At 49.8% G+C, this 25974-nt stretch overlaps 2 protein-coding genes across 3 annotated transcripts; both read right to left on the bottom strand.

The window, feature by feature from the left end:
* Positions 1 to 43: 43 nt before the first annotated feature.
* Positions 44 to 13774, bottom strand: LOC125956748 (peptidyl-alpha-hydroxyglycine alpha-amidating lyase 2). Of its 2 annotated transcripts, XM_049688928.1 has the most exons (5): positions 12039 to 12154; positions 11701 to 11929; positions 10999 to 11408; positions 3837 to 4006; positions 44 to 3759 (listed from the first exon to the last, which is right to left on the bottom strand). In XM_049688928.1, exons 3-5 carry the CDS (start codon positions 11287 to 11289, stop codon positions 2961 to 2963), a joined length of 1260 nt encoding a protein of 419 aa, XP_049544885.1. In that variant the 5' UTR covers positions 11290 to 11408; positions 11701 to 11929; positions 12039 to 12154; the 3' UTR covers positions 44 to 2960. The 2 variants fall into 2 exon arrangements, with proteins under 2 accessions (XP_049544885.1, XP_049544884.1); XM_049688927.1 differs by lacking the exons at positions 11701 to 11929; positions 12039 to 12154 and adding an exon at positions 13609 to 13774.
* A 909-nt stretch (positions 13775 to 14683) lies between these two features.
* On the bottom strand, positions 14684 to 22893 carry LOC125956785 (uncharacterized). Its single transcript, XM_049688980.1, has 4 exons — positions 21759 to 22893; positions 19659 to 19769; positions 15999 to 16081; positions 14684 to 15852 (listed from the first exon to the last, which is right to left on the bottom strand). The coding sequence occupies exons 1-4, from the start codon at positions 21804 to 21806 to the stop codon at positions 15762 to 15764; spliced, it is 333 nt and encodes a 110-aa protein (XP_049544937.1). The 5' UTR covers positions 21807 to 22893; the 3' UTR covers positions 14684 to 15761.
* Between the last annotated feature and the right edge of the window lie 3081 nt (positions 22894 to 25974).

Below are 25974 nucleotides of genomic sequence, written 5' to 3'. Positions count from 1 at the left end.
AAAACCAGCAAATACAGGGACAGAAGAGTCGTGGAAAAGGCTGTAAAAGGAAATAAATGATTTATTCAACAGGTTTGCTGTACTACAAAGGGTGAGTTATGTGTCAATGTGTGTGTGTTCCAGTGGCTAAAGAAGTTTGATAAATTCCTGGTTTCTGATTTTGTGTCCCTCTCAGGTTTTGACCTTGTAAGTGAATGTGATTTTTTGTGTGAACATTTCTCCGTAAGTCCGATCCCTTTCCTTCACATCAAGACGATCCAGCGTCCAGTATTCTTGTCCCGATCGCTCGTTTTCTCTACCTCTACCATTTGATGCGAGGATAAATGATGCTTGGGAAACGTATTTTGAGCTGTACTGTTTTGAGTGGCAAATTGATGCAAAGTATATTCTCCTATACGGCAATACCTCTACGACGTCTGTAGGTTCCTCGCTCCGCGAACGAGTGAACGGGTACACGTGATTAGCCAAGGCAAGAAAGAAAACACTTTACGTACGCTGAGGATCACGAGCGGGGCGTTATTACTGCTTAAATTGTTGGTTGGTGTCGGTTTTCAGCTATCAAAAATTGCTTAACAATAGGTTTATTGTTGTTGCCTTCTGTTAATTTAATATCTGTATATATGCATGCATGTATATATAATGTATATATATATATTTGTCTGTATATTTTTCTGCTGTGTTCTCGATACGCTAGGTACAATATGGATAGTAATTTTCCTATAATCTGCCCATTCTGCATTCTATGCTTCACATTCCCTCTCCCATTTTCATTCCCTCTTCATCTTTCTGTATGTATCATACGTATATTTCAAAATGCTCATAACATGCAATAATTGTTTGTGGGGTGGCACAGGGCTGGGGAGTTGGTTAGTGACATATATTTTACCGTTGCATATATACCATCCCCAAGCCGGATGGTCCGATGATTAGAGTGATTTTTCATTTTCAGTTGTTTTCGATATTTCACTAAAAAAATGCTTTCAGCTGCTACTACGGGAATGCCCCGAATGAGGCAGAACGATGGAAACCATATACTATTACCACCACTTTCTTCTCTCTCTCTCTCTCTCTCTCCCCGTTACTTCTCTATACTTTCTTTAACCATGTTGCCTTAAAAGTTAAAGACGCTACGGGATAATTCCAAATCGTATTTTACTACGAAGTTCTCTCTACATTCAATGATCAATTTAAACCGATCGAAGGAAATACTACGGAAAATCTCATTCTGGGCGTTCTTCAACCGTTCGATACGGGGGATACAGGCCTGAAATGAGCCTGCAGCCATGCATGTTCCCTTTCCTAATCCATGGTCGCTATTGCGTGGTGTGTACGAGTTCTTTGTTGGATCACACGAGGATCATATTTCCGGTTCCATGAACTCGTAGCGTAACGGACTCGACTTCGAAGCATCAACGATGGTGTTGTGTGCGCGAGTACGAGCGATTCGATCTTCGTCGCTTCCGGTTCCTTTTGCGAAACCCCTCTAAAAAGTTTGTGTCTGAGTGTGTGTGTTTGATAATGATTCCTTATCATTATCCCGCATTTACCTTCTAACTTCGTATAAAAATATGTGGCCCTTTTGGTTGGGTGGGGTAAACTAGGATATAACTTGCCGTTTGCTTTGCTGGTTATGTATCGGAATAATAGAGAATATTATTGATTCTTCGTTTGCACGCGCTCGCGGTGCTCTAGAGTACGTGTGTATGTGTTTGCTGTTTGTTAAATTTTAGCATTTCTATTGTTATAATCTCGATTACGTGCGGGCTTTAGGTGCACCGCTTAGGCAATCGGGGGTGCATCATCGTTCTAGCTGCATCTAGCTGCATCTACATCTGCTAAATAATTGTGTCGCCTCATGCGGGTGTGCCCTCTCTTCTGCTATCATCAACGTTGCTTGTTTCGCCCCTTTGCATTTGCCGTCGTGGTATTGTGCTTGAGCGTGAGTTAGGTTACCTTTTGCTGTGAGGATTATGCAAAATATGTGTTTTGTGTTTTATTGCTCCGCTCCGCTCTGGTGCTGCGTAATTTATTCGTATTTTCGGTCACTTGGAACAACTTCTACTTCTGCTTGCTCTTGTATGCAGTTGGTAGTGGTTGAAAAGGGGAAGAGAAGCACACTTCACGTTATCTTATTGCAGCTACATATGGGTCTAGAAATTGGAGACGCGAATGCTGTAACAGCACCCCTGGAGAGTTGTGCCATCGGTACAGTACTACAAAACTGTCGCTCCAAATTTAGCTATCGGGTTGATTGATGCTATTGTATGGAATCTTTATGTTTCTTAGATGGGTGCGTCTAGCGGTAGGAATGCACCAGACAATAGATGATCCCGTTTATCGTGTTATTGACGGTCTATCCTTGTTTTCTGGTTTTATGTCGATGCTTCTGCGGTGTGGCTCACTTTGATTACCTCTTACGGCTCCTGCGGTGTTGTCTTTGATTAGTTTGTTCCTTAGCTCCGAGCTGTCACCGGAGAACGGAAGCCAACTCTTGCCGGCTGGAGATAGCAAGCGTTGGAAATCGTCCTGAGCGCCAGCCGGAAGCCGTGCTGGACCTTTGGAGATGATTAATGTTCCCTGCCAGCAGATCTGCTGTCGATTCAAGCCCGTTTCCCGTTCCGGGCGTATCTCCATCTCCGGACTCTGCGAGTGGTAAGTTGTTCCGGGTTCGTCTGCGGTGGGGCTGCGCGCATTGTTCGTCTGATTTTGCGTTTGTTTTTTTTTTTTTTGCAGGTCGTGTTTTGTGGTGTTGTATCGAGGGCTAACTTGTGGTCACCGACCCGAGAACACGTGCGCACTTCCTTAGCCTGATGGTGTTGGCATTTCACCGGTACCTCGCCCGATGACGACTACCGAGTGGCAGCAGACGCGGAACGGAGAACGGTCCATTCGTCCAGGCAGCTCGACCTGCGCCAAGTCACACGCATCACTCAAGGGATGCACCAGCTGCTTGGTTCTCTTTACATCGTCAGCGTAAACTTCCAAACCCGGTTCGGACCGATCTCGGTCACGTACATGGCGGAACCGTTCGGGCAGAACGTGATCGAGTGTGGATTCTCGAACTTGCCCCAATGGTCGATGATGGTTTCGGAGCGCGGATCGATGGTGAACCCACGGACCGGAATCATCGGTGAGGTTGGTCCGTTCACCGCGTACACCAGATCACCGTAGGCGGCCACATCGAAGACGCGACCCAAATCTGGTTCCTGGATCGTCGCCGCCTGAGTACCCTCACCGTACGACGTTTGCAGACCGGCCCGTGGACACACGACACGCATGTTCTCTCGGTCGGCCACACAAACCATATCGAGGTGCTCGAGCAATGCCAAGCCGTGCGGTGTCTGGAGTGAAAGGAACTCTGGCGGTTGCGGAATGGTACGAATCAATCGGCCGGCCGCATTGTACTTGAGCAATCGGCTGTTGCAGTACCCGTCCGCTACGAAGATCTCGCCGGTGCTGGCGATCGCGACGGCCGTCGGTTTGCAGAGATGGCTCTTTGAGGATCCGGGCTCGAATCGGTGGCCCAGCGTGATGCTCGGATAGTCCCGGCCCGGCATAAACTTGAACACCTGATGGAGGGCCACATCCGTGAGCCACATGTTCCCGTTTCGGTCGATCGTCAAGCCGTGCGGCATGTAGAAAATGCCAGCGCCACGCTCATCCACTACCGCACCATCCGCTGCCGCCAGTGTGGCGATCGTATTCTCCGGGATGGGTCCTTCCGCGATCTGCTGGAAGTGATTACTATCGTTGAAGCTCCTGTGGATGTAATCATCGAATCAGGTAAGTGGAGTTCTGTTTTTTTTTACGAATGAGCAAAGCTGGCCACCACTTACTCCGCTGTCCAGATGCGGCTACCACGGTGGAAGATAACCGGATTACCCTGCAGGTCGACTGCGACGGCCGTCACCTGGCCAAAGCTGTGCTTTACCTTGGGCCAATCCTCTACCAGCTTCGGTTTCGGTGGGCTATCCAGATGCGACATGTCGACCGGAACGGGTGGACCCTGCGGAAGAGAGAGAGACACCGAGAGAAGAGCTCAGATAACTTCATTCACTTCATTACTTCCTGGGAATTTGTTGTGTGTTATGTGCGCGCAAGCACGTGTTGCTTCCACTGCCAGCGGAGAATATTCCAGGCAAACAACTTCCAAGTGTGGCCCACACATCTCGTCTCCTATGTCTTTCTCTCTCTCTTTTTCCATTTCTCGGAAAATTCCAGGAAAAAGACGTCAGAACTGGATACACGCTTTCACGTGGCTTTTCCGGGTATACGTCAAGCGGATAGAGGAAAGGCATCTGGCGGAACGGGGTTTTGGGGGAGTCAGATATTGAATGTTGAGTTATTTCGCAAAGGCTCTAATGTAAGATAACATCAATTATTGATCGCGCTGTTGAAGCGTCGGACGCATAAATTTATTCACGTAACGCCATCGCCGAAGCCTACTTCTTGACGCACTTCATCCAACACATATGCGGTTCATCATTAGCCTTCAAAAACCACCAAAAAACCCCTTTCAAGCTCTTTCCTATCCTTCTTGGTGGCGCGTATCGTACGTACGTGTGTGAAAAGCGTGGAAAAGACAAATGATACCGTACAACCGATACAAAAGCATGGCTGTATTTCCCGGAAAAAAATGCGTCTCAACCTGATCTCCCCCCCTGACGAGCATCCGGCCCCGGTCCGGAAGAGTTCCGCACGGAAGACGTACGTAACACACCGTACCGCCCGTGATGATGTCGGTGTTGGTCTGGTGAGCATCAGCTTGTATTGCTTACCAGTACGCTTACGTTCGGGGTTTAGCTTTCTGTTGTCGTGAGAACCTTCCCTGTTTCCGGTTCAAAGTCGATTGCATCCACAACAAACGAAACGATAGCCGGTTTATGCCGTTGGAGAACCTTCAACGCTCGTCTAAAGTGATGTCCTCATCGCCGTATCGCCCCGCGCGTAATCTTAGCAAGAGCGGGAGTGGGCTCATATTTCACGGCGCAATTCATGATTAATGCAAACATCTTGCTCCGTTTCCGTTTTTTTCCGGCTTGAAATATCCACTGGTGAATGGCCTCAGGAGCGATCGGGGAGTGTACGGGGCCGAGAACACGGGACACGGGACCATTTTTACCGGTCGCATAACCATATTTTCGATGGGTTTTACATGACAAATGCTTTTCGAGGCAAAGTGTCCAAACACCGCTCGAAGTACAGTCGTCGTTATCGTGCCAGTTTCCTATGCTGCTAGCAGGAAGATTAGTGATATGATCAGAAGGAGACCTGTATGGATCCGACAAAAACACATAGCATGCCACGACGAGATGGTGTTTCCTATTTCGTGTAAGTAATGCGAAGATTAAGCTGAAGCTCCTTTTGTGTAGCAGGCAATCCACACGCGAAAAAGGCCGGCACTTCAAGGGCGAGGGCGTGGGAGCTTTGGGACTATCGACTCAATGGCAGCCGCACCATTAGAGGCTGTCACATGCTGTTCGCTTTTATTTATTAATTCCTAGAAGGTGAAGACATGAATTGATCTTCAAGAGGACAGTCTACGGTTCGGGTGTGTTCGTGCAGTGTCTTTGCTGTTTGCGGACGGATTTGGAATTGCTGATGGGCTGGCTCAAACAGCTGGGATCCGGAATAGAAATGATGAATTCCGCCGAACGTCCACCGCCGGAGGAATTAACCTTTACCCTCATCGTCCAAGCTTCGATCATGCGTCGCTTCGACCCGCAAAGGCAAATCCTACATCTCCAGCTACTGACTATAGCCCTCCAACAACTTTATGCTTCTTATGAATAATGGTCCCAAATTTTAACCTCCCGTTTAAGTGCCGTTCCACTTCTCGCGAACCTGGGACCAGCCCCCTGGTGGTGGGGGCGTTGAGGGTGTTTGCCAGTAGAAGGGGTAAGATCGTAAATTTGGACAGCAGATTAATGCGTTCCCTGGAGCGAAATACTTCGCATACGGGAAGCCCTGGACCCCGGGAGGGGACAAGGGGTACAACCGGCAACGCTGCCCACCGAGTCTGAGGGAAATTATTCATTTCATTGCCTTTCCCGGTTGCTCCAGCATCACCGTTTTCCCTGCCGCAATCGCTATCGCTGTTCGTGCCATCGGTTTTAGTGGAGAGAAACCGAGAGGCGAGAGGCCATACATCATATCCTTCCATATGGGTTGATACGGTTTGAAGTCGAGGACCATTAGGCAGAGTGTTTTTTTTTTTTTTTTGAATGCCCCAAGTGCCAGAGAGTGTCGGTGAAGTAGCATACAGTACTTGGTAATTTCGGTGGCAGTTACTGGCACGTGAAGCCCCCAGCACGATCGATTTATATAAAGTTTGTGCTTTATTATACAAACAAACGCACGACGAATGTTTTTGGGTATCGGCTTCAGTCAAAGACCGGCCAGACGAATAACCGTCAAATGATTAGTAGGCTCCAATGAATAATGAATATCCACGCAGATCTAGTATTCATGGCATCCGTTTTTTGATAGTCAGTCTCAGCCTGCCCTAGACGTGTGCCACACGTCTACTACTTTGTGAGCTTAGTGATTACGAAACTCAAAAGGAATCCCCCTCGAGATTCTGTGAGTATCCTCTGAATTTTCTACGAAAAGCCCAAGGCGAGTAATGGGGAGTTCCCATAAAAAAACCGTGCACCCTAACGCCAAATCCACCGATACAGATGGCATCAGCAGATGGCCGTCTGTCGCTGGAGCCCATTTGGCACGTTTGCAACCCGGGCCCTCCCAGCACCAGATGGCATCAATAACGTCACGTAGCGCAGCCGCCATATGCTGTCCCCTCGGGTGCTCGGATGCTTTTGAGCCTTGCCGGCAATTAGATTTGATGGCCACCAGCACTAATGGCGGTGCTCTTGCCTTCTAATTTTTGGCACCTCCTTCTCCTCCTGCTCCCCCCCAACATAAACATCCCAAAAAATCGGCCAAAAAATAAAACTTTCAATCATCAACCGTTCCCGAGCATGCCGGGTGACACAGCCTGCACGGGATAAGCTTTAGCGCCCGCGCCCGAACGTGATATCCCAGCATGCTTCGGCTGTCACCAAACCAACACCAAGCTGATGAATGCAACAGACTCCAGGGGAAGGCAACCGACGTAACGCGTAATAACCACTTAGGCACGTTTTGCACGGGCCCCTGTCTACGTCAGTGTACCGCCAGTGGGCTGCTTGGCAACTGGTTTCGAGGTGCGCTTCGGGAATTGAAATCATAAAACACCCCTTCCGCCTCACCATCCGCCTCTCTATCGGCACCAAACACTACACCACAGAACGCCAGGTGTACGATATGTAGCCCGAAGGTACACCGAAGGCCAAAAAGTTGCGCGCTCGTCACTTCACGTAATTCAGTTTTCCGTCGCGTTTTGCGGAAGGATAAGGTGTCGAGTGGCGTGGCGTGGTGTGGCGTGGCCTGTGGCGGGAGGGGGGGGGGGGCGCTATTAACACCGTTATTGCCAATATGTTGGGCCCGATCATAAATCATATCGACGACCGGCGGGCGACGATGCCTTGTAGCCCGCCCGAAATCTGTCACATAATGCTCACCATGAGCCGCCGTCGCCGCTGCATGGCGTACGATACGCCATCAATCATCATGCCGCCGCCCGAGGGCGAGATTCTTCTTCGCCGGGGCCAGGGTTTTGACTTTTTGGCGTGGTGCAGACGCCAGCTTTTGGGACCTGTGCCAATACGCTGGTTCTCTCTTATTAAACAATGGCGACGACGAAGACGAAGAGATTATGAGTGATGAGCGTCGTCGGACCTTTCGGTGCAAATCCAACTCCTTCCTACGGTTTGAAGGAGCACGTCCCGCTACTCCACCCGCGGTCATGGCCGGGTTTGTGGCTTTCAATGGCCTCTAGAACTCCCGGCCGCAAAGACACAGCAGAGCGGACACATATCAGCTCGAGCTCGATAATGAAGAAACTTTCCTCGTGATTTCGCGCCCCACCAAAGAAGGACTCATGCCAAGATCACCCGGGGAGAGGAAGAAGCGGATATTTCCATCAACTTTTTGGTCCTTTGGTCGGCAAGAGCAGAAGATACGTATAGCATAGGGGTGCTTCTTTTCTAGTGTTCATGGGATCAATAGAGCAAAGAGTCCTCCCCTTTGCTGCTGCTCGCCACGAAAGCGCAACGAGGAGTCATCAGACGAAAGTTCGTGTCAGGTCCCCCCCGACCAGAGTTTGGCTCCCAAAGACGCTATAGACACGAGGACCTGCTCTGGCCAGGTGTTTTGCGGTTCAGAAACTTGTGGCTGATGTGTACGTGTGTGGGTGTGTGTGTGTCTGGTCTGGTTTGCGTCAAAGTAAGGTCGGTAAGGGGGCAAACTCGGCGGTTTAACCGCATAGAAAATGATAGAAAAACATAAACTTATCGCACTGTCGTCGGTGCTTCCTGGCTGCCAACATGGTCTCGGTTGAACGGAGCGAATCCTTACTTTATCCTCGGTCGGTCGGTTGGTGTTGGTGGACGTGTGCATACCTCGCAGCGCTTGCTTCTCGTGAAAACCCAAAACTCTATTTAAGTTGGCAATGCAGCAAAAAGGGGGAAGCAGGGAGCGAGAAACCATCAAGTGGCACAATAGTGGCTTCCTGGGAATAGTGCACGACGACGACGAAGGCGAAAATCCTGTTCCTGCCATGCTCTTATCCACCCTTTATCCACAGCCCTCTACGCTCCCCGGCCCCGTTCTTTTTCTCAATCGCGGCAAACCACAAAAGAGGAGCTAAGAAAAGACGACCGAATGGGGGCGAAACCTTAAGCAACTCGCTGTAGCCCCCGTCGTTTCGACAGACGCTCGCACAAACACACACATACACACAAGTAATCATAAGGCCAACCACAGAATGGCCAACGGGTGTTTACGCTGTTGTGCGGCGAAAGCAAAAACAAAATCGAAAACTAAACATCGAGATCAGAAAAAGGAATTTGCGTTCTGCAGCACGGTTGCGGTACGGTACGGCACGGTGTGGTTGAAAAGTGGAACTAGCCAATGTGTCGGTGTGTCCATTTGATGTCGATCCTCTCGATCCTTTTCGATTAGGAATGGTGCCTGCAGCGGCGGTGAATCTCGAATGGCATGCAATAAGCAAGTTTTCTGCTTCAGTTCGCCGCAAAAAGGCGCTGAAGAATGCTTCGGCTTCACATCCTTTCGTCCGCACCGAGTTCACTTTTGATGTCGCTACTACGGTAGGTAGTTCCGAATGTCCGACGAAGGCGATCTGCGTTCTTTAGACGCACCTGCAGCTGGTTGGAGGGAGATTTTGTCATTGTGCGGTTAACATTCGTCTGGCAGGTAAAAGGATTCTTCGCGATATGCTTTGATTTACGATATGGTCTTTGCCGGGTATGATTAATGATCCCCGGCGCTAACCGAGTGCGTAAAATCTTCTCTCCAACCTGGTCTCGATGACGACGACGACGACGACGAAGGTGCTACCGGTATACGCGAGGCACCACAATTAGCGACATCCAGGGGCAATTAATGAGCTTGGCCAGCGCACCCGAAATAGCCTCTCGTAAAAATTCACTTACCACAACCAGGCGTGCTGGCCAAACGGAAAAATTGGGGAAAACAAAATCCAATTAGCATCAGCACCCGAGGTGGGGAGGGTGAAGCAGGTGGCTTGTGCGTTGCGAGATAAGGAGGGTGTCTGGCGGATAGGTGGATAGTTTATAACCGAAATGGACTGAAACACGTGCACCACAACCTAATTTGCCGAAAGCCAAGTGCTTTATCGAACGACCATAGGTGTTTGTGTGTGTTTCTGGGCTGTCGGTCGTCCATTTCCCCTGGCTCATTCCGTGTCGTCGTCAGCGTTTCCGGTAGCGGCTGGGTGGGCTCGCACAGAAAATTTGTTTCTGTGGTGTACTATTCGGAGAGGACCATCCAAAATGCAACATTAATTACTCTGACCATAGGTTGGTCGTGGAGGACTTGGGGGGGGGGGGGGGGGGGGTAGGGGGGGCTGGTTGCTAGGGAATGGAACCATCATCAACCTAGATCCTACGCTATCAAGTTATTGGGCAAGCTCGTGTGGAGTTAGCATGTATTATGCAGGCTTAAGAAGGATGCCAAGATTGGAGCAGATACACGAAGCGGTTCACCACGGACACCCGGGGGTGGGCAGCCAAGTGAGAGGGCGCCCAGTGGACTAAGTGATGGAAGGCTCTCTCGCCCGTCGGTTGGCCTGTTTGTTTACTATCGGGAAACATAAATTGTGGCAAAGCTTGTGGGCAGAGGTCCCACGTTTGGGACTGTAGAGAGGTACTAGATTTCGATGCTGCTTCTGGACTGGAATGCTGATGTGTACTGTTTGTGTCTGTGCAAGTGCTCCGGTGAAAAGAAGCAGATAGCGAATGCTACTCCACCGCTTCAAAAGATGACCAGGCGACCGAAAGGATCTTCTGTAGAATGGTCGCTAGTTATCGAGCGTACACTAATTGATCGATATGATGGTTTTGTTTTACCCCCCGGGCGAAAAGCCCTTCCCGGGCCGGGGCTTTGTGTGCTTTTCCCTTCGTAAATATCGTTTCGGGGCCGTCCGATCGACCTCCGCTTCCCAGTGTCCCGTTAGCGCACTGGTTTGATGCTTTGTTATTTGGAAACATTAAACAATATTGGACACGATAAGACCTTCGCAATCGATATTGCTACCGTATCGATGAGAACCCTTGTTACGAGCAAACGAGCGAGCGAGCGAGCGAGTGAAGGGAGGACGTCCGTTGTCCCTCATCAAAATGGGACTACGGTGGCATTCGGATGCCCACTTCAGGCTCTTCATCTTCGTCGCTCAAGAGGCGCTTACCGCTCGTTAACAAACCGGGTACCATGAGTACCACCGAGATCTACGTTTCGTGTTTCAAGTGTCTCCTTGCCGTGGAATTCGATTTCTCATTTCGTCGAAACAATCTTTTGTAATGAGTAGGAGTAATAGGGTATAGCAGGGGGGGGGAGGGGGAGCAGACCGGTACTTACCGCTTCGTCTCCGGCCATCTCTGGTCCACCAGCGCCCGCCGACGGACCGGCGATCGCATCCTCGTACGCTCGTTCGGCGAACAGGTCCCTCATTCGTTTGAAAAATCCTTCTGGCAGTAGCAGGTCGGTATCGCGCATCGGTACGGTGTACGAGTCGGCTACTCCAAGCACGCTGACGAGGGCCAGTGACAGGAGTAACAGGACGGTCATCCTTTGCCGCGGTGCTGGTACCGCCACAGCTACTGCGTCACCTTCATTTCGCTTTTGCGAGTAGCACTTCATGCCGACCATGTTGTGTGTTGTGTGGCTCGATCCGATTGGATGAATACAGGCCGTGAGTACGCTGGGTTGGGAACCGGTACCGGGGCAGGTGAGCTATACCCTAGCCCTAGTATCCTTCGTATCCCTTACTGAAGCAAACACAAGGCAGAGAGAGAGAGAGAAATAGAGGAAGGGTTACTGTTTAACGAATAACAACAGGGAAATGGGTCAGAGGAGAGTATAAATGGAATCCAATTAACGGTACCACAACACTAGACGCTAGCGATGAACGCTGGACGCTCTATGCACAAACACACAAACGAGTTAACTCGTTCGCTCCATATGTTGGACTCCTTCACACGAATGTAGGCGAAAGCGACCAAGTAGATTCTCACCAACCAACCAACAACATTTCTCGTACTCGTAGCGGGAAATACTTACGCCCAACACCCAAGAAAGGACAGTGGCGGGAGCTGGAAACTGGAGCTTACGATTTCCACGGCTCGACGACTGGATTCAGGCGGAATCAGTCAATATCCGGCACTAGACCCTGACGCTCCATCGCTTCCAGGATTGTATGCCTTTCTCTATGCAAGCGGAATTCGCTCACCACACCACACAATCGAACAGGAACTAGCGCAGCAACAGGAAGGAACAGGTTGGCGGATTCCTGAGGAGAAATGGGAGATGTTGCCGATGTATCCTATCCAAACGCCCTCCAATCGATTCACGTCGCTGGCTGGAGGATTCAGCGAACCAGCGGGAACCGTCTGTCTCACCACGTCCACACGGCACCTTGCAGCACCTAGGGCGAGCCTTGGGCGCCTTTGTGTGTCTGTCCTTGCCGAACGCTTTTCACTGTCTGACGCGTGCGATGCCAACGGCAGAAGGAGAAACGGACTGACACACGGACACTGCTGGACTTTTCTCAACACTACCTCAACATGCTGTTTAGATAACGGCGTGTCTACTATAATGCTGCTGCGAATGACAGCCTGCCATGCTGAGAGTGCACCCGTGTTTCTGTGTATGTGTGTACTAGTGTTATCATGCGAAAGCACCACCACAAGCACGAGATACTTTCCATGCTCGTACACGGAGTTATCAGGCGCAAACACAAAACATTGAGGGCTTTATGTGTCCCAAACACTCCATGCGTGTGGCCTGGCTTCGTTGGTATTAGTGTGAACTACGAGCGCAGTTGAGAGCGCAGGTTGGCTGAAATCGTATAGTACAAGAAAAGCTCCAGCAGAAAAGCTCTGCCATTGGAGCTTGCCGAGGATGGCATTCATTGGATCCACGGGAGTTTTCCTTTTGAACAGCATTTGAAGAAAAACAATTGAATCAACCTTATGCGTTGATGCACACGTGGCGGTCTCTTTTGATAGCAACATTGTTTGGGATAGATGTCGTGTACTCCAAGATGTAATTTCTATCGTTTATAATACTTTCCTTGTATTCACTTTTTAATAAGCGGGGAGAGCGCTTTATACGTTCTTCTTTAACGTTAAGGTCCACGATCGAAGTTGATTATATTCGAGAATATTTGAATGCCTAAGTAAAACAACAAATAATTAAAACCTAGATCGTTCGTAGTATAAATTTTAGATGAAAATCAACAACATATGCTGCGAACTATCAGTTGGAAAGTTCTCTTTAACAATAATTTTAAATACACAAACCTACTACACCACCACACACTTTGGGGCAGTTGCGCCTATTTGATTGTGTAAATATGTGCGAACCTATGTCTGTTCGTCGCCCACCCCTATCCTGTTCCTCCCCTTCCTCCCGTCCATTCACGTCACACACGCAACCGGAGAGATAACCCTATTTGCATAAAAAAGGCCTTGGAACGCGCACCCCTCGTGCTGTGCCGTTAATAGGAAATCCCCCGTGGCTTACCATCCCGGTCGTCATAACGTTCCCGTTCGATCGTACCATATGGAGTCCCGAAGTTTCGAATTTCCTGCCCTAACAACTGGTGGCCAGCCAGAGGTGCTGACACCCGCGAACTGGTTAGAAAGAAAAAAAAAGGACCCGGCGCAACCGGCAATAGGAGAGATCCGGCGGCAATACTTTAACGATGGAGGCGCCCGGTGGGTGACTCTCTATTTCGAACGGTATCGAACCATTATTAAGAGGGATTGTTATCCCGTTTTCCGTACCCTGGGCCTCTACTTGAACCCCGTTCGGTTGGTTGGCATTGGTGAAATCGATCTCACACCCGGAAATTGCGCCTTTTCCACGCCCATTTCATTCCCATTTTCTCGCTCAACGAAATGGAATCGAGTGCACCTTTGCCGCACACACACACAGCACACAGCAGACACTTAAGCTAACTCTTACTTGTTGGATCGCGCTTCACTTCCACTGCTGCTGCTCCACTCTGGACCGTTGTGGCGTGGACACCGAGGACCGATTTCACACTCCGTTACCGATTCTCGACTCAATTGAACACAAATTGGAAAACGTATTACCCGCACATATTGTTCTGCTGCTGCTGCTGCTGCTGCTGCTGATCAACTCCCTTGCAGAGCCCGGACCACGGCTTGTGGCTTGTCCCGGACGATGCGAACCAACAATTTCGTATGTCGCCGGGCAAATGATTGGTGCTCCGGCCAGCGCCATCACTTTTGTTCCTCCTGCTTCGCAACGTGTTCGGCCACACACATACCCGAAGCCGGTAGTCCGGGGCCGGGATGCCAGTGCCCATATGTCCATGCCGCTGTGTGACTGGCAACGTGCAACCCCCCTAAGAGCCCGTATTACGTACGTAACGTCCTCTGACCTCCACCATAATCACATGAGGTCGGTCTGTGTTTGTGTGTCGGTGCCAGCACCAGCAGCAGCAACAGCAGCGCTAGTGTGTAAGAGACGCCGTGTGCCGTTGACATGCTAAACAGGTGGGAGGGCGATTTTGTCACCATTTTGGGCTTAACGAAGCTTCGCTATCGCTTAGCCTCGAGGCGTGGGGCATAGTCGAGCTCCGAGGCGCTCGCCAGTCAGCAGCCACCTAGTTGTTGCTGTCCTCGGCGTTATCCAACCATGCCTTAGCTGCTGCCACTTGACACGCTGTTAATCTTTGCCTGCCTGTTGCTAGCTGGCGGCTGGTGTGTGTGTGTTTCTAGTCGCTCGGTATGTTGCCAGCTTTAAAATGCATCCGCCTGTAATGGGATTTACTGGGGACGAAGAACTTACCCCGTTTTTGCCGCTTGCCTTTCATCGATCCTGCCGCCAGATGTGATATAGTGTGAAACGAGATTAAATACTTTCCTTGTTTTCTTTCCTCACTCCTTAGTTATGCTGTAAAGTTAAGGGTCGCTAAAAGGAATGCGACAGTTTGTTCCGAGATCCATCGGATCGCCTTAGGCTCCTCGCGATACACACTGGCGCACAGGCGAACCGTTGCTGTTTTAGTTGAGTTTTTCATAATCGTGCTGGATACCATAATCCTGTATGATGGGTAGCCCGATATTGTGCCTTTTGTGTTTTCCACTTCTTTCTCCCAGCCCCCTCGTTACCTCCTCGGGAAACGGGCTGGCCTCATTTCTTCCTTTCTCTGGTCTTCACGGTTTGTGTTAGTTTCGCTTTCCCTCCGCTCGTTGTTTTATTTAATGGTACAACTTTTCAAAACACTCTATTCAACTAAACAGCTCAACATGCACCCTCTCCCCCCTTTGTTCATTGCAGCAATACCACCCGGGGGGTGGCATTCATCGTCGTATCCTTCACAATGCGCATTACTACTACACACCGGCCACACCGACCTTCGATGGAAGTCCATTCACGAAGGGGATTTTGTAGCTGATTTTCCGTTGATTTCCTCGTCTAAAAAGCCTTGGTACCAGGCTGCTTGCCTGTTGGTAAGAGTGATTTAACAGCATTTTCCTATTGACTCTTTTTCCTTGCCTTGATTTCCCAGTTAAATGTGTATGCTCCTTTGGGTTTGACGAATGCCATGAGATTGATCAGAACTGTAGAGATAGATGTAAAGTCGTAAGTCTATTCTTTAAAACGTTTGGTCTCCTGGTGCTCTTGATAATGTTTGTTTGTTTTACTTTCATTCTTAAATCACCGGTTGCCGTTTTTGCTGCTTTAACCCCTTGTCCATTTCTTCTAAGAAATTTTGATACCAAAATGATTTCAAAGTGTACTGTACGACTGGCAGAGTGATTGGCAGCAGCTTCTAAAACATATTTTAATGTCAAAACTGAGAGCCTATTGTGCTGTTGTGCTGCTGTACTAGATTTAAAAGAATGACTTTTCCTGGTTTTCTTTGCTCTAAAAAGTTGTTTTCACAAAACGATTACCGCACATTCGCTCTACTGTTTTCCACTACGCTCGGCTTATCTATCCTAAGCTTTATTGTAGCTGTATATTGTAAAGATTTCGTTTGGTCAATGTTTGATACACATTTGATTATCCGGAAAGGAGTGTATTTGCCAGCTTCCTAACGCGAGGCCCCATCAATCGACCTGATCGATCGACCGGTGGTTAGGTTAGGCCGTCTCCCAGTCCCACGTTGGTTGCGTCCAGATGTAGCCCGTGTTCGTCATGGAACAGTACGCGTTGTAGTAGCGTCCCGGTGATCTAATGGTGACCATCATCCGCCCGGTGGAGAAACACAGAAAATCCATTTTAAATGCTCGCTACTAAATAGTTGTGGCGCACGATGCGGGTGCGCAAAAGTTTTCCACCAACCGGATTGGACAGCCGGGGCTTCGGTTTGGACCTACCTGCAGTACGACCACTGCGGACAGCGGCATCGGAACATCTGTTGGAATTCCTCCTTGCACACCTCGTTCCACCAACAGGTGCGCTGTTGAGGCCAGGGGAAGGTGAAAGATTTCAAATGAAACGTTATACGGAGGATAAAAAGGTGGAATGGGATGGGGTTGTTTGGAGAAGGGAGGGAGATGATCTGGTGGTAGGCAGGTAATAAATTTTCCACATAGTTACGCTCACTCAATTGGAAGTTTCGTCTAGAAACTTCCCTTCCGCTGTCTGCCTCCGGGATGCAGCCTCTTCGTCGTCTTCTCTTCGGCCACCAATCCGTAGGTGAGAGCAGCCGCAGAAGGTAAAAGTTTTCGGTTGTTCCCCGTGCCACCGCCTCCCGAAAACAACCGTTGTCTACGTCAACCGGTAATGAACGGTTTAGGGTTTCCCGGAATGGGCCAGCATGGATAATCGGATCACGGGGGCAAAGGATTACCGTACGGGTTAATGAAGTCAAATAAAAGCTTCATCCCGACGTTCATCCTGCCACATCCTACCGCTTTTCCTTCAGCTCCTTAAGGTTGGTTAAGAGGTTGAAGCTAAATGTTACAAATTATGTCACGTCGCCCTTGTCCTCTTGTCACAGTCACAGGGCAGGACGATTCCGGGAACAAATCTGTCTGTCCAACGACAACAACGCAGACGACAAATTGAATTCATCTGCCTTGTGGCTGTCATGGATGTCACCGTCGTGCTGGTCGGGCAATCAAATTAAAAGTTTTTATCCCACCGGAACACGGATGCGGCCATCGGATGCGGCTTCTCGTGCGGATGCGGTGCGTAGGATCGGCAGAATGAAATTTAACATCTACTCCGATCAGGACTCGCTGTTCGGAGCAATTTGCTTAATCGACCAAGCAATGCTAACCTTGCCGACACCACTAGAGAGACCAGTGGCCAATCCCTCTGGCTCATTATGCTCTTTGGCAAACTTTGGTCACTCCAACTTCAACTCTCGAGTGTTTGGCCGTCGGTACGCCGAATTCGCACTTCAAACTTTCCATCTTTCCCCATTTAATCAGCTTCATCTAGGGGTGAGGCAGCGTTGCTGGAAGATCTGATGACGATCTACCATGAGAAATAGACAGAGGACACCCGCCTTAAAGTAGGTGCCGGCCGTAATCATCGGCAGCAGCACCATTTATCATCGCAAATTAATGGCCCAGTCCGTTCGTTGTTCCTACCGCCAAGTGCCAAGTTCGGTGCTGGTACTTTTTCTTTACGAACACTTTTCCTCTGCTTCGCACCTCATTGTTTTGGCCAGTTCTTTTTCTTCCTCCCTTTTTCCTCACTGTTTCGGCGGAGCGCCTTTTACTCGGTGTGCGTGATTGCGTAAATATTTCTGACGGATGTAGACACAATTTTCATCTTTACATCCATTAATCTCCGACACGGAACACGCATTCCGCTTCGCATTCCTTATCTAAACGCCTCGAGTCTTGTCACCCTCGTCGGCTGGATACCGATACGGAAGAGCTGGTGTGGCGCGGGAGATGGGGAAAGCTTTGCAACTGCCGCGAGCTCCGTGCGGGAATCACGAGAACCGCGCAAATGTATTTATTGTCTTAGCTTCTAACAGTACAAACAGTAACACCCCGAGAAGAGTCGTGGAGGGGTCGATGGCGACGTCAGTAAAGCAAAAAGGAGAGGCCGGATTTCCCGGAAATGACAGGATATTGGTGCTCTGTAAACGGTTTTTCGTCATCTTTCGTTCGATCGATAACAACGACGACAACGACATGGCTACGTTCACTTCAAGAGAATTTCTCAATTTCCCGTCTCACGCTGTTCGGTGAAGACGGAAGCGGCCGTGAAGACCGTCGGCTCATCGTGGCATCACTTCCATAAGAAGGAAGAATCACAAATAATTGGCTACTTTAGATTCGCGCTCGCTATCCATCTCTTAGCTCCTGCTGTTGCTGCTACTGCTGCTGGTTCTTAGCTACAAAGCTACAAGTGTTTACTAGCGATGATGGTCGCGCCATTTTGGCATGTAAATCGCTAGATCGCCCGTTAGCCCAGCCAGCGTTAGCTGCACGAAGGCCTGCAAAAGCGGATACGTCGCGATGAACGGTCGAAGTGATTGTAAATATTTACCGAAAGGATTTTCGTACCGAGGAAAGGATTTTAACGAAGCGCTGGTGATGCCTGGCATGCCATGGCCATGCCAAAAAAAAAACTGGTCCACAGAGAAAGCTAGTGTCTCGCCTGCGAACGTTACACGCATGCCATTGGCATCGCATTTCCATACGACCAACCCGGTCGTAGCGGTCGGGCTTATTGAGCTGTTACATTTTTGCGGAGCAGAGTTTTGTTTTCGTTGTCGCCTTTTTGGAATTTTGTAATTCATTTTACCCTACCCCGCGGAACGCGACACACCCCTTTTACTACTTGGTTTCGGTTGCCGGCTGTCGGAATAATGGTGTAAATGGTTTCGCACGCATCGCGGCCCCAGGACAAAATTCTTAAGCCTGGGAGAAGAAGAACGAAAAAAAAAACCCCATTAGGAACTCCAATACGCGGGGAAAGGAAATTGATTTTTTGCGGTTACGCTCAGCGCTCCGTTTGCTTTCGATTTTATTGCTCCGCAGAGTCAGTGGTGCTCAAGCCGGGTTACTGCTCGAGTCGTAGCTTGTTCGCAAACCCGTGCCAAGCTCATCAAAAAGAAGCATTATTCTCTCTTTTATATTTCGCTCAGCCAAAGGCTCCGGAGGACGGAACGACCATTCGTAAAGATTTTAATAACGTCTCAACCCCGTCACGGCTCCAATCATGCCGAGGGCTGTACAAGCTTCAGTTCGAAGACTCGAGAACGGGCGGTGCACCGGGGCGGGGTGGTTCCGGGCTGATTCACAAAACATTAATTATCCATCGATTTTGTTTGCCCGCCAACGCGTACGCGCCCCTCGTGGAATTTGATTTCGTGAAGCGAAAAGTTTTCGGACCATCCCCATCCCGTTCCCGCCAGGAACCAGGCATTCTCGGCAAACGGTAAAAAAAAAACGGTCCCTCAATTATCATGTGGAGGGGTTGAACACTCTCCCTCCCTTTCGGTTCTCGTTCACACCCTGGGTATCGCTTTCAACGCCCCGAAGGCCAACGCTAGAAGCAACGGGACGAGTCAAAGCAACCGGCATTTATGGCGTAGGGTATCGGTTCTCCTCATCGTCGTCCTCGTCCTCGTCGTCGTCACCGTCGTCAAAGGACACCAACGAACCGGAACGATGGAATCTTCTCGCTCTTCACGCACACGGCTGGCCATCGGGGCCATCGGGATTGGTTTCATCGAGTTTCCTCGTCAACTCGCGACCATCCTAAAACCTTTGCCTTGCCTCGGCTCGGTGGGAATGTTGTGCCTGCGATGGGTATTCCAGCGAACCATGACTTTAATATCTTTTCTCGTCCTGCCTACCTACACACACACACGAACACACACGAACACACACGCATGTTGAAGGACATGGCCGACCGTGGCACTGTTGCGCCACCAACTCAGCAAACGGTCGGCGTGGAAAGAAGCTTAAGGTTGGTTGCGGAATCGCGTGCATGGATGATAAGAAGGAGGCAAGAATAAAGGAAGAAGAGCCAGCGTGGAGCGAGGAGGAAGAACACATACTCACCTCGGTAAGGTAGCCGCGTACGCTTTGATCGGAGTAGCTGCGCTTCACGATGCGGCCCGATGCCGGTCGCAGGATGGAAATTGCTCCAAACACGGCAAACGCTACCCACACCTGCGTGACGAGAGAAAGAGAGAGGGAGAGAGAGCGATAGAAAACGAGAACGATGGTGTTAGTCGAGGGGAAGCAGTGTGTCCCGAGAAAGGGAAGGGAAAATCCTTTTTGCAAAGAAAAACAAAACCCCAAGGAACATGCTCTTCACATGGCCTATGGCGCAGTGGCGAATGTCCTGGCGAGGATTTCCTCGGCATTTGCCCGTGTTCGCACTCACACACACATACAGGGAGACCTCGGGAATCACCTGCGCCAAATTGGAATACACACGATTGCGGCTCAGCAAACTATCGCTATCATGGCTTGGACATGCTCCAGCAACTCGAATGGTACGGTGGGGGGGGGGGGGGGAGGAAGGGCAAGGGGAAACGAAAACGAAACGCGCCAAAGTTCACCAGACCTTCGCTTCTTCACCACCCTCCTCCCCGAGGGTTGGCCTGTTCACCTGCAATCTCTTGAGTCTTGCGCCGATCGTCCGGATTCGAATCGAGGCTCCGGCTCCTGGAGAGGGACTAACTTTATTACATTTCCTACACCTTTTCCTACGGGGTCCAAAGGGTCCTCGTGGACCTCGTGGATGGTCCAGCTGGAGTGCTGAGTGCTCAAAGCACGCCAGCCCAACCAACAAGACACGAAGAAGACACGAAACGCGGAAACGCGACACAGGAGCACGGCAACCCCGGTACGGCTGCATCCCTGACCCTCGGAAGGATTCTAGTGTCGGTGGCCTTTGCCCCCTCCCTTCCTGTCAGGGACGGCGCTGGGCGCAAGTAAATGAAAGTCAACCCCACCGAGTGGAGACGCCTTGAACGTGCCGAACGCGACATGAAAGACGGGAAAATCGTGCTCTACTACCGAGTAAAAATGTTGATAAGAGTGGGAAGAGGTAGCGGAATGGGTTAGAATACAAAAAGAGAACGAGAAGAAAAGAGAGAGAGAGAGGACAAAAGGCCCCGGAGTACGGAGCATAAAACGCCGCAGCGTAATAAAAGCTTCTGCGGGCCCGGCTTCACTTTACCGATGGCGGCTTGAAGTGTCCCGTGAGGTCCCGCGGGGATTCCGACCACGGTGGATTATTAGTGGCCGGGAGTATCGTGACCAAACCACCGGAGCCGGGACGGAAGGGCAAGGGAATGAGGGTAAAAAAGGGCCGGTTCCTTAGTTCCCTTTTTATGAAAGGGTTGCTAGAGTATTCTCTCTCTCTCTCTTTCTCTCTCTCTCTCTTTCTCTCTCTCTCTCTCTCCTGTCCTCGTGGCGCAGTTTGCGAAAGAGGTGGTGGCCCTTGACAAAAGAACTGGCAAAATGAATGCGGGGCCGGAGGTGGTTGTGTACCGTGTACTCCAGTGGCCGTGCTGTGCTGCACAGTGGCGTACTCAATGAAGGTTGTAGGTGTTCGGCTCTTGTTTTTTGTTCTAAAACCTTACGGGAACTTTTTGTGTGGAATTATGACAGTTACGGAGATCCTCGGCTTGGTCGATAAGACGCTCCTTCTATTCTATCAACGCGCCATCAATATGGTGACAGAATATTGGTCCCTCACTGTAGCTACGCAATGACGGTCGAACGTCGATAAGACGTACATTCCGCGTGGCTGTCCCTGATCGATAGCCGACGTGGGATGCACCCTTCCCTGCATCCCTTCGTCAGCTATTTCCTGGAGTGCCCTGGGGTCTTCCAGAAGCATTTTGCGATATGATTATACCGATGGCAAGGACAAGAAGGAGCGTCTGTGGGAGTCAGCGGAAGATGATTGAAAACGTTTTAACGTCAACGGTTGAACGCTGGGTTGCGTGAAGTGCCTGGCCCATGCCATGCCATGCCATGGATTGTAATCGCCGTATATAGGTTATGTCACTCATCGAACGGGATTTATCGGGCCTATCTGGAGAGGAGAATTTCGATTGAAAAGCTGCGCCTTTTTTTCAACTCCTCCATTAATCCTTCTTACGTTTAGCGTTTCTATCCGCATCAACTGGCTGCTAGACCTACCTTCTTCATATGGTTTGCTCGTGACACTTTGGTCGTTCTCACCAGCATCTTGTCGGTTTATGTGGTTTATGTTTGCCGCCGATGGTTAGTAAATGTATTTAGCGCTTCTGTAGCCTGGAATAGTCGGCCAGGATCGTGGCCAGGGGCCGGGGGTTTCCACCGAAAATGGTTCCTGGACCTGTTCGCTAGCGGCGTGCGGAATGCGCTCGGCAATTGACCGGCCAATTGTCATCCACTTTGGAGTGATTGTTTGCTTGTTTGAGCGCGAACCGGTAAGCGTGTGTGCTTGTATACGTGTGCCCAGTACGTGTTTCTACCGTCTAGTTCCTGGACGCTATCTTCAAATGAATGATGCTCCCAGGGTGCATCAGCAGCTCCCTCAGTCGCGGAAAACGGGATTAAATTCCAAATTCGATTCGTGCACCACTCCTAGGTGACCACCGTACTGTTGTGGTTCTCATGCGCACATGGTTGCACCCTCGGGCACAGTCGGGAGCACGTACGGCGTGAGTAGTACACGACCGACCAAAATGATGTTCGTTGGTGACCGCGCGTGCAGGACAATCAGATGAACGAAGCCAAAACGCCGCTAACAGCAAAAGAAAGCAATCACTTTCCAATTTGTTGATAAACGATGACAGACAAAATGGGACCGTTGGTGACTAGCAGTTCTTTAAATTGAATCCAATATATCTCTGGATGCACTATAGCGGTTCTGTTGGATCTGTTGCCTTATCACCGTGGTACACTTCGCATGCCGCTTTGTTTAACACACAATCCAGTGCCACTTTTCACTCAAACAAAAAATCACTATTTTTTGTCACACTTTATTGACCGTTTCTAAACGAAACACAAAACTCACGCTCCCCCTTTCTCTCTCTTTCTCGCATGCGCGCAAAACGACGCAAATGAAAACAAACATCCGCTTAGCGTCTAATTGGATCAGGTTTCAACGGTGGTGCGGACTGCGGCATCAGCATCTTAACGAATCTCGATTATTATTACCCCGCGCCAAGGTGGTGCGGACACCGAATCACTGCCGTGCTTTGCTTCAGCACGTGTGTATGTGTGAGTTTGTCTTGGCGTGTGTGACGCCGCCGTGAAGCGTGTAAATAGATCGTTAAACGTGACAACACGGTGCCGCACGGTGGAAGGAACATCGGCAACTGAACCGACGGAGGAGACTTCTAGGCACGAAGCGCCGGTGTCGCCGGCAAAACTGGCCGAAACGTGTTGCCCTACTCCCTGCCCTTTCCACCGCCTGACACGTAGGACAGTGACACCGAATCGAATTCGATTGGAGTAAGCGAGGCCACTATATTGCTGTTGCCGGGCGTGTATCGTATGCAAGTTGTGTGGTGGCAGATCCTGCCACGAATGGAGCTTTGCATTTTTGTAAGCTTTTGTATGAATTGAGCTTTTTTTTTGGGTAAATGGAGACGCCTAGTAGCAATGAATGGAGACGCCTAGTACCAAACCCAGAATGCGCGAACTTTCCCACTCTATTTTGAGTAGATGTACTGGTAAAGTGAACCATCTGTAGATGGTTTTAAAATTACAGCGAATGGTGCTGGTTTCAGCAGTGATTTAGAGCGATAATTGCTATCATAGGGCTCCATTTATCCTTTTTTTATTTTTGAATTTATATTTCAATAAGCAAAATGACTAATTCACTCGAGAAATCTGTCGAGAAGGACGAAGCTGGGACTGTGTACAACGTGTATAGTACCGGTGCTCACATACGCCTCTGAGACCTGGACGCTGTCCAGAACGGACGAAGCCCTCTTATCCGCGTTCGAGAGGAGAGTTCTCAGTAGGATATTTGGCCCCGTGTGTGAGGAGGGACAATAGAGAAGCCGATACAACGCGGAGTTATACGCGTTGTATGACGATCTCACTGTCGCGCAGCGCATGAGACTCGCCCGGCTTCGGTGGGCTGGGCATGCCATGAGAATGGCAGACGACGACCCAGCCCGTAAAGTCTTCTTAGGCCTTCCGGATGGACAGAGAGGACGTGGTAGGCCCAAATCGAGATGGAGCGACGGTATCGACATTGAGGCCAGAATAGCAGGACTACCGACTTGGAGGACGACGGCGCTCGATCGCGAACGGTGGAGGAATCTTCTGTGGCAGGCCAAGACCACTCGTTGGTTGTAGCGCCGGATAAGTAAGTAAGTAGCCGTGGCCACACGGGGCGAAAACTCTAGCGCAAACGAAAAAATTAATGTCAAAACGGTTTCGCTTAACCCTTACACGCTGTCAAACTTTTATACGTCCGCGGACTTTTTCGCTGAACCCTTGACGCTATCGAACGCTTTATTTACGAAAATGTAGGTTCTTTTCGTATTGTTTTTGCATTTTTAATATAAATATAACAGCAACAGCATTAATATCGTTAAAAACTGCAAAATTTATTCGGAAATCAACTTCAGCGGCCAAAACACAGATGAAAACAATACGTTTGACATTTCGGCATAAATTTTCGGGTTTTTACCCCTGCCACACGAAGCGAAAACATTTTGGCATTAATGTGCAAATTTGCGCGCAAATTTTCGCCCCGTGTGGCCACGGCTAGTAAGTAAGCAAAATGACCAATTATTTAAATAATATTGAACCTTTTGCAATGTACACATAGATTTTAACGTAAATGCTAATTGATCAACAAATTGCTCTACAAATGAGGTTAGGACCCGAAGCCCTAGGCTAATATAGGCTCTCCTTCCCTAACTCCTACTCGTCGCGTCCTCGCGGGGCTCATGGGTTCTGCTCGTGTAGAGCGGTAACATGCCTCCCACACGTCTGAGCTTGGGTACACGGGTAACACCAACCCCTTGGGAAGATGGGGGGTATGGCTGAGACGAGAGGGGGGAGAAGTTACCTCCAGCAAACGAGGTTTCTTCTTTGGAGCGTCTGTTTTTCCAGGTTAGGGGCGGCTCCAAACAGCGTCTGTACTCCAGGTTAGGGGCGGCTGTCTCTCTCGTCCCATCGGCCACCAGGACGTTAATCCAGTTGGCCACGTGGTCCTCCTACGTCACAGGGGGTTGGGCGCAGGGCTAACCACCCGGCCCCGTAAAAACCCAATCGGTTGCGAACGCTACAGAAAATTCAGGAGGACGACGGCGCTCGATCGCGAGCGGTGGAGGAATCTTCTTTGGCAGGCCAAGACCGCTCGTCGGTTGTAGCGCCGGATAAGTAAGTAAGTAAGTAAGCTAATTGATCAAATCACAGGCACACAGACAAACAAATACTTCTTAACATTTGTGATTCTTTCATAGCGACACCCAAATCTGTTTTAAACAGCAGATTGTTACGACGTCACTGCACATGGATAAATAGTTCATGGTTGAGCTCACTCTTATTTTCACCCGCAAGCGATTCACTCTTCTCTTTCTCAAAAATTCACGGTGCGTTTTACCTTTTGCATACTAATCAGCGGCCGAACAATTGTGCGCCGAACAGCTGTTGACAAAACCCAACAAGCACCAGCATCAAACAGGGGGAAAGAGAGAGACCATTAGTATGCCGGGTGTCGCTATGCTCGTAGTGATTCATTTGAGACCAAAATTATCGCGCATTAGAGGGGCATAAGTGTAACAAATCTATGCCACCGATGCTGCGTGCGTTCGCATATGTAATAGGTACGCTGCGGCACACACTGCAGTGGTCTTGAACTGTGACGGGAACCAGCGACACTTGGCTTCAGCTTCGATGCTGTCGATTATGTTTATCCAGGTCTCGTATGCCAGCCCGAGGTGCCCTAGTTTGTGCCCTGCTTGCGTCACACCCTCGTAGGTGTGAACGTCATCATAGGCTGACTAGCAGAGAACGAGTGGATAGGAGCACGATCATCAACGCGAAGCCCCGGTGCAAGTGACGGTCAATGAACCTATGGTACTTCGGAAAAACTATCACCATAAAACTTTTCTCTCGTAAAGCTTAAAAGAGAAAGAGAGTGTGCCTTAGGTTGAGAGAACTGCAGTGACAGTGCAGTTCATTGCACTCGCATGCAGAACGCATCCTTATTCATCCCGAGGAAGTCGACGCTGGCGATAGATTGGTTCGAAAAGGCAGTCAAAAGACGTCGTTACTTCAAACTTTCTTTCAAACAGCAATCGAACTGATGGATCGAACCTAAAGTCATTCCTCTGTGGCATGATGGTACTCCAAATGAAAAATGAAGTCAACCCACTTCTTGGGTTTATTAGATTTCATTTCG

The sequence above is a fragment of the Anopheles darlingi genome, chromosome 3 (assembly GCF_943734745.1).
Source record: "Anopheles darlingi chromosome 3, idAnoDarlMG_H_01, whole genome shotgun sequence".
Lineage (NCBI taxonomy): Eukaryota > Metazoa > Arthropoda > Insecta > Diptera > Culicidae > Anopheles > Anopheles darlingi.
This window is presented reverse-complemented; position numbering and strand designations above follow the sequence as displayed.

What these genes read in the sequence shown, in the direction of transcription:
- LOC125956748 (XM_049688927.1), bottom strand. Translation starts at nt 11,289, where the DNA reads ATGGTCGGCATGAAGTGCTACTCGCAAAAGCGAAATGAAGGTGACGCA. An exon ending in AGATGGCCGGAGACGAAGCG is followed by an intron (nt 4,007 to 10,998) that starts GTAAGTACCGGT and finishes TCTCTTCCGCAG; the next exon opens with GGTCCACCCGTTCCGGTCGA. An exon ending in AGCCGCATCTGGACAGCGGA is followed by an intron (nt 3,760 to 3,836) that starts GTAAGTGGTGGC and finishes TTACATCCACAG; the next exon opens with GAGCTTCAACGATAGTAATC.
- LOC125956785 (XM_049688980.1), bottom strand. Translation starts at nt 21,806, where the DNA reads ATGCTGGTGAGAACGACCAAAGTGTCACGAGCAAACCATATGAAGAAG. An exon ending in GAGCAAACCATATGAAGAAG is followed by an intron (nt 19,770 to 21,758) that starts GTAGGTCTAGCA and finishes CTCGTCACGCAG; the next exon opens with GTGTGGGTAGCGTTTGCCGT. An exon ending in CCGCAGTGGTCGTACTGCAG is followed by an intron (nt 15,853 to 15,998) that starts GTAGGTCCAAAC and finishes GGTCACCATTAG; the next exon opens with ATCACCGGGACGCTACTACA.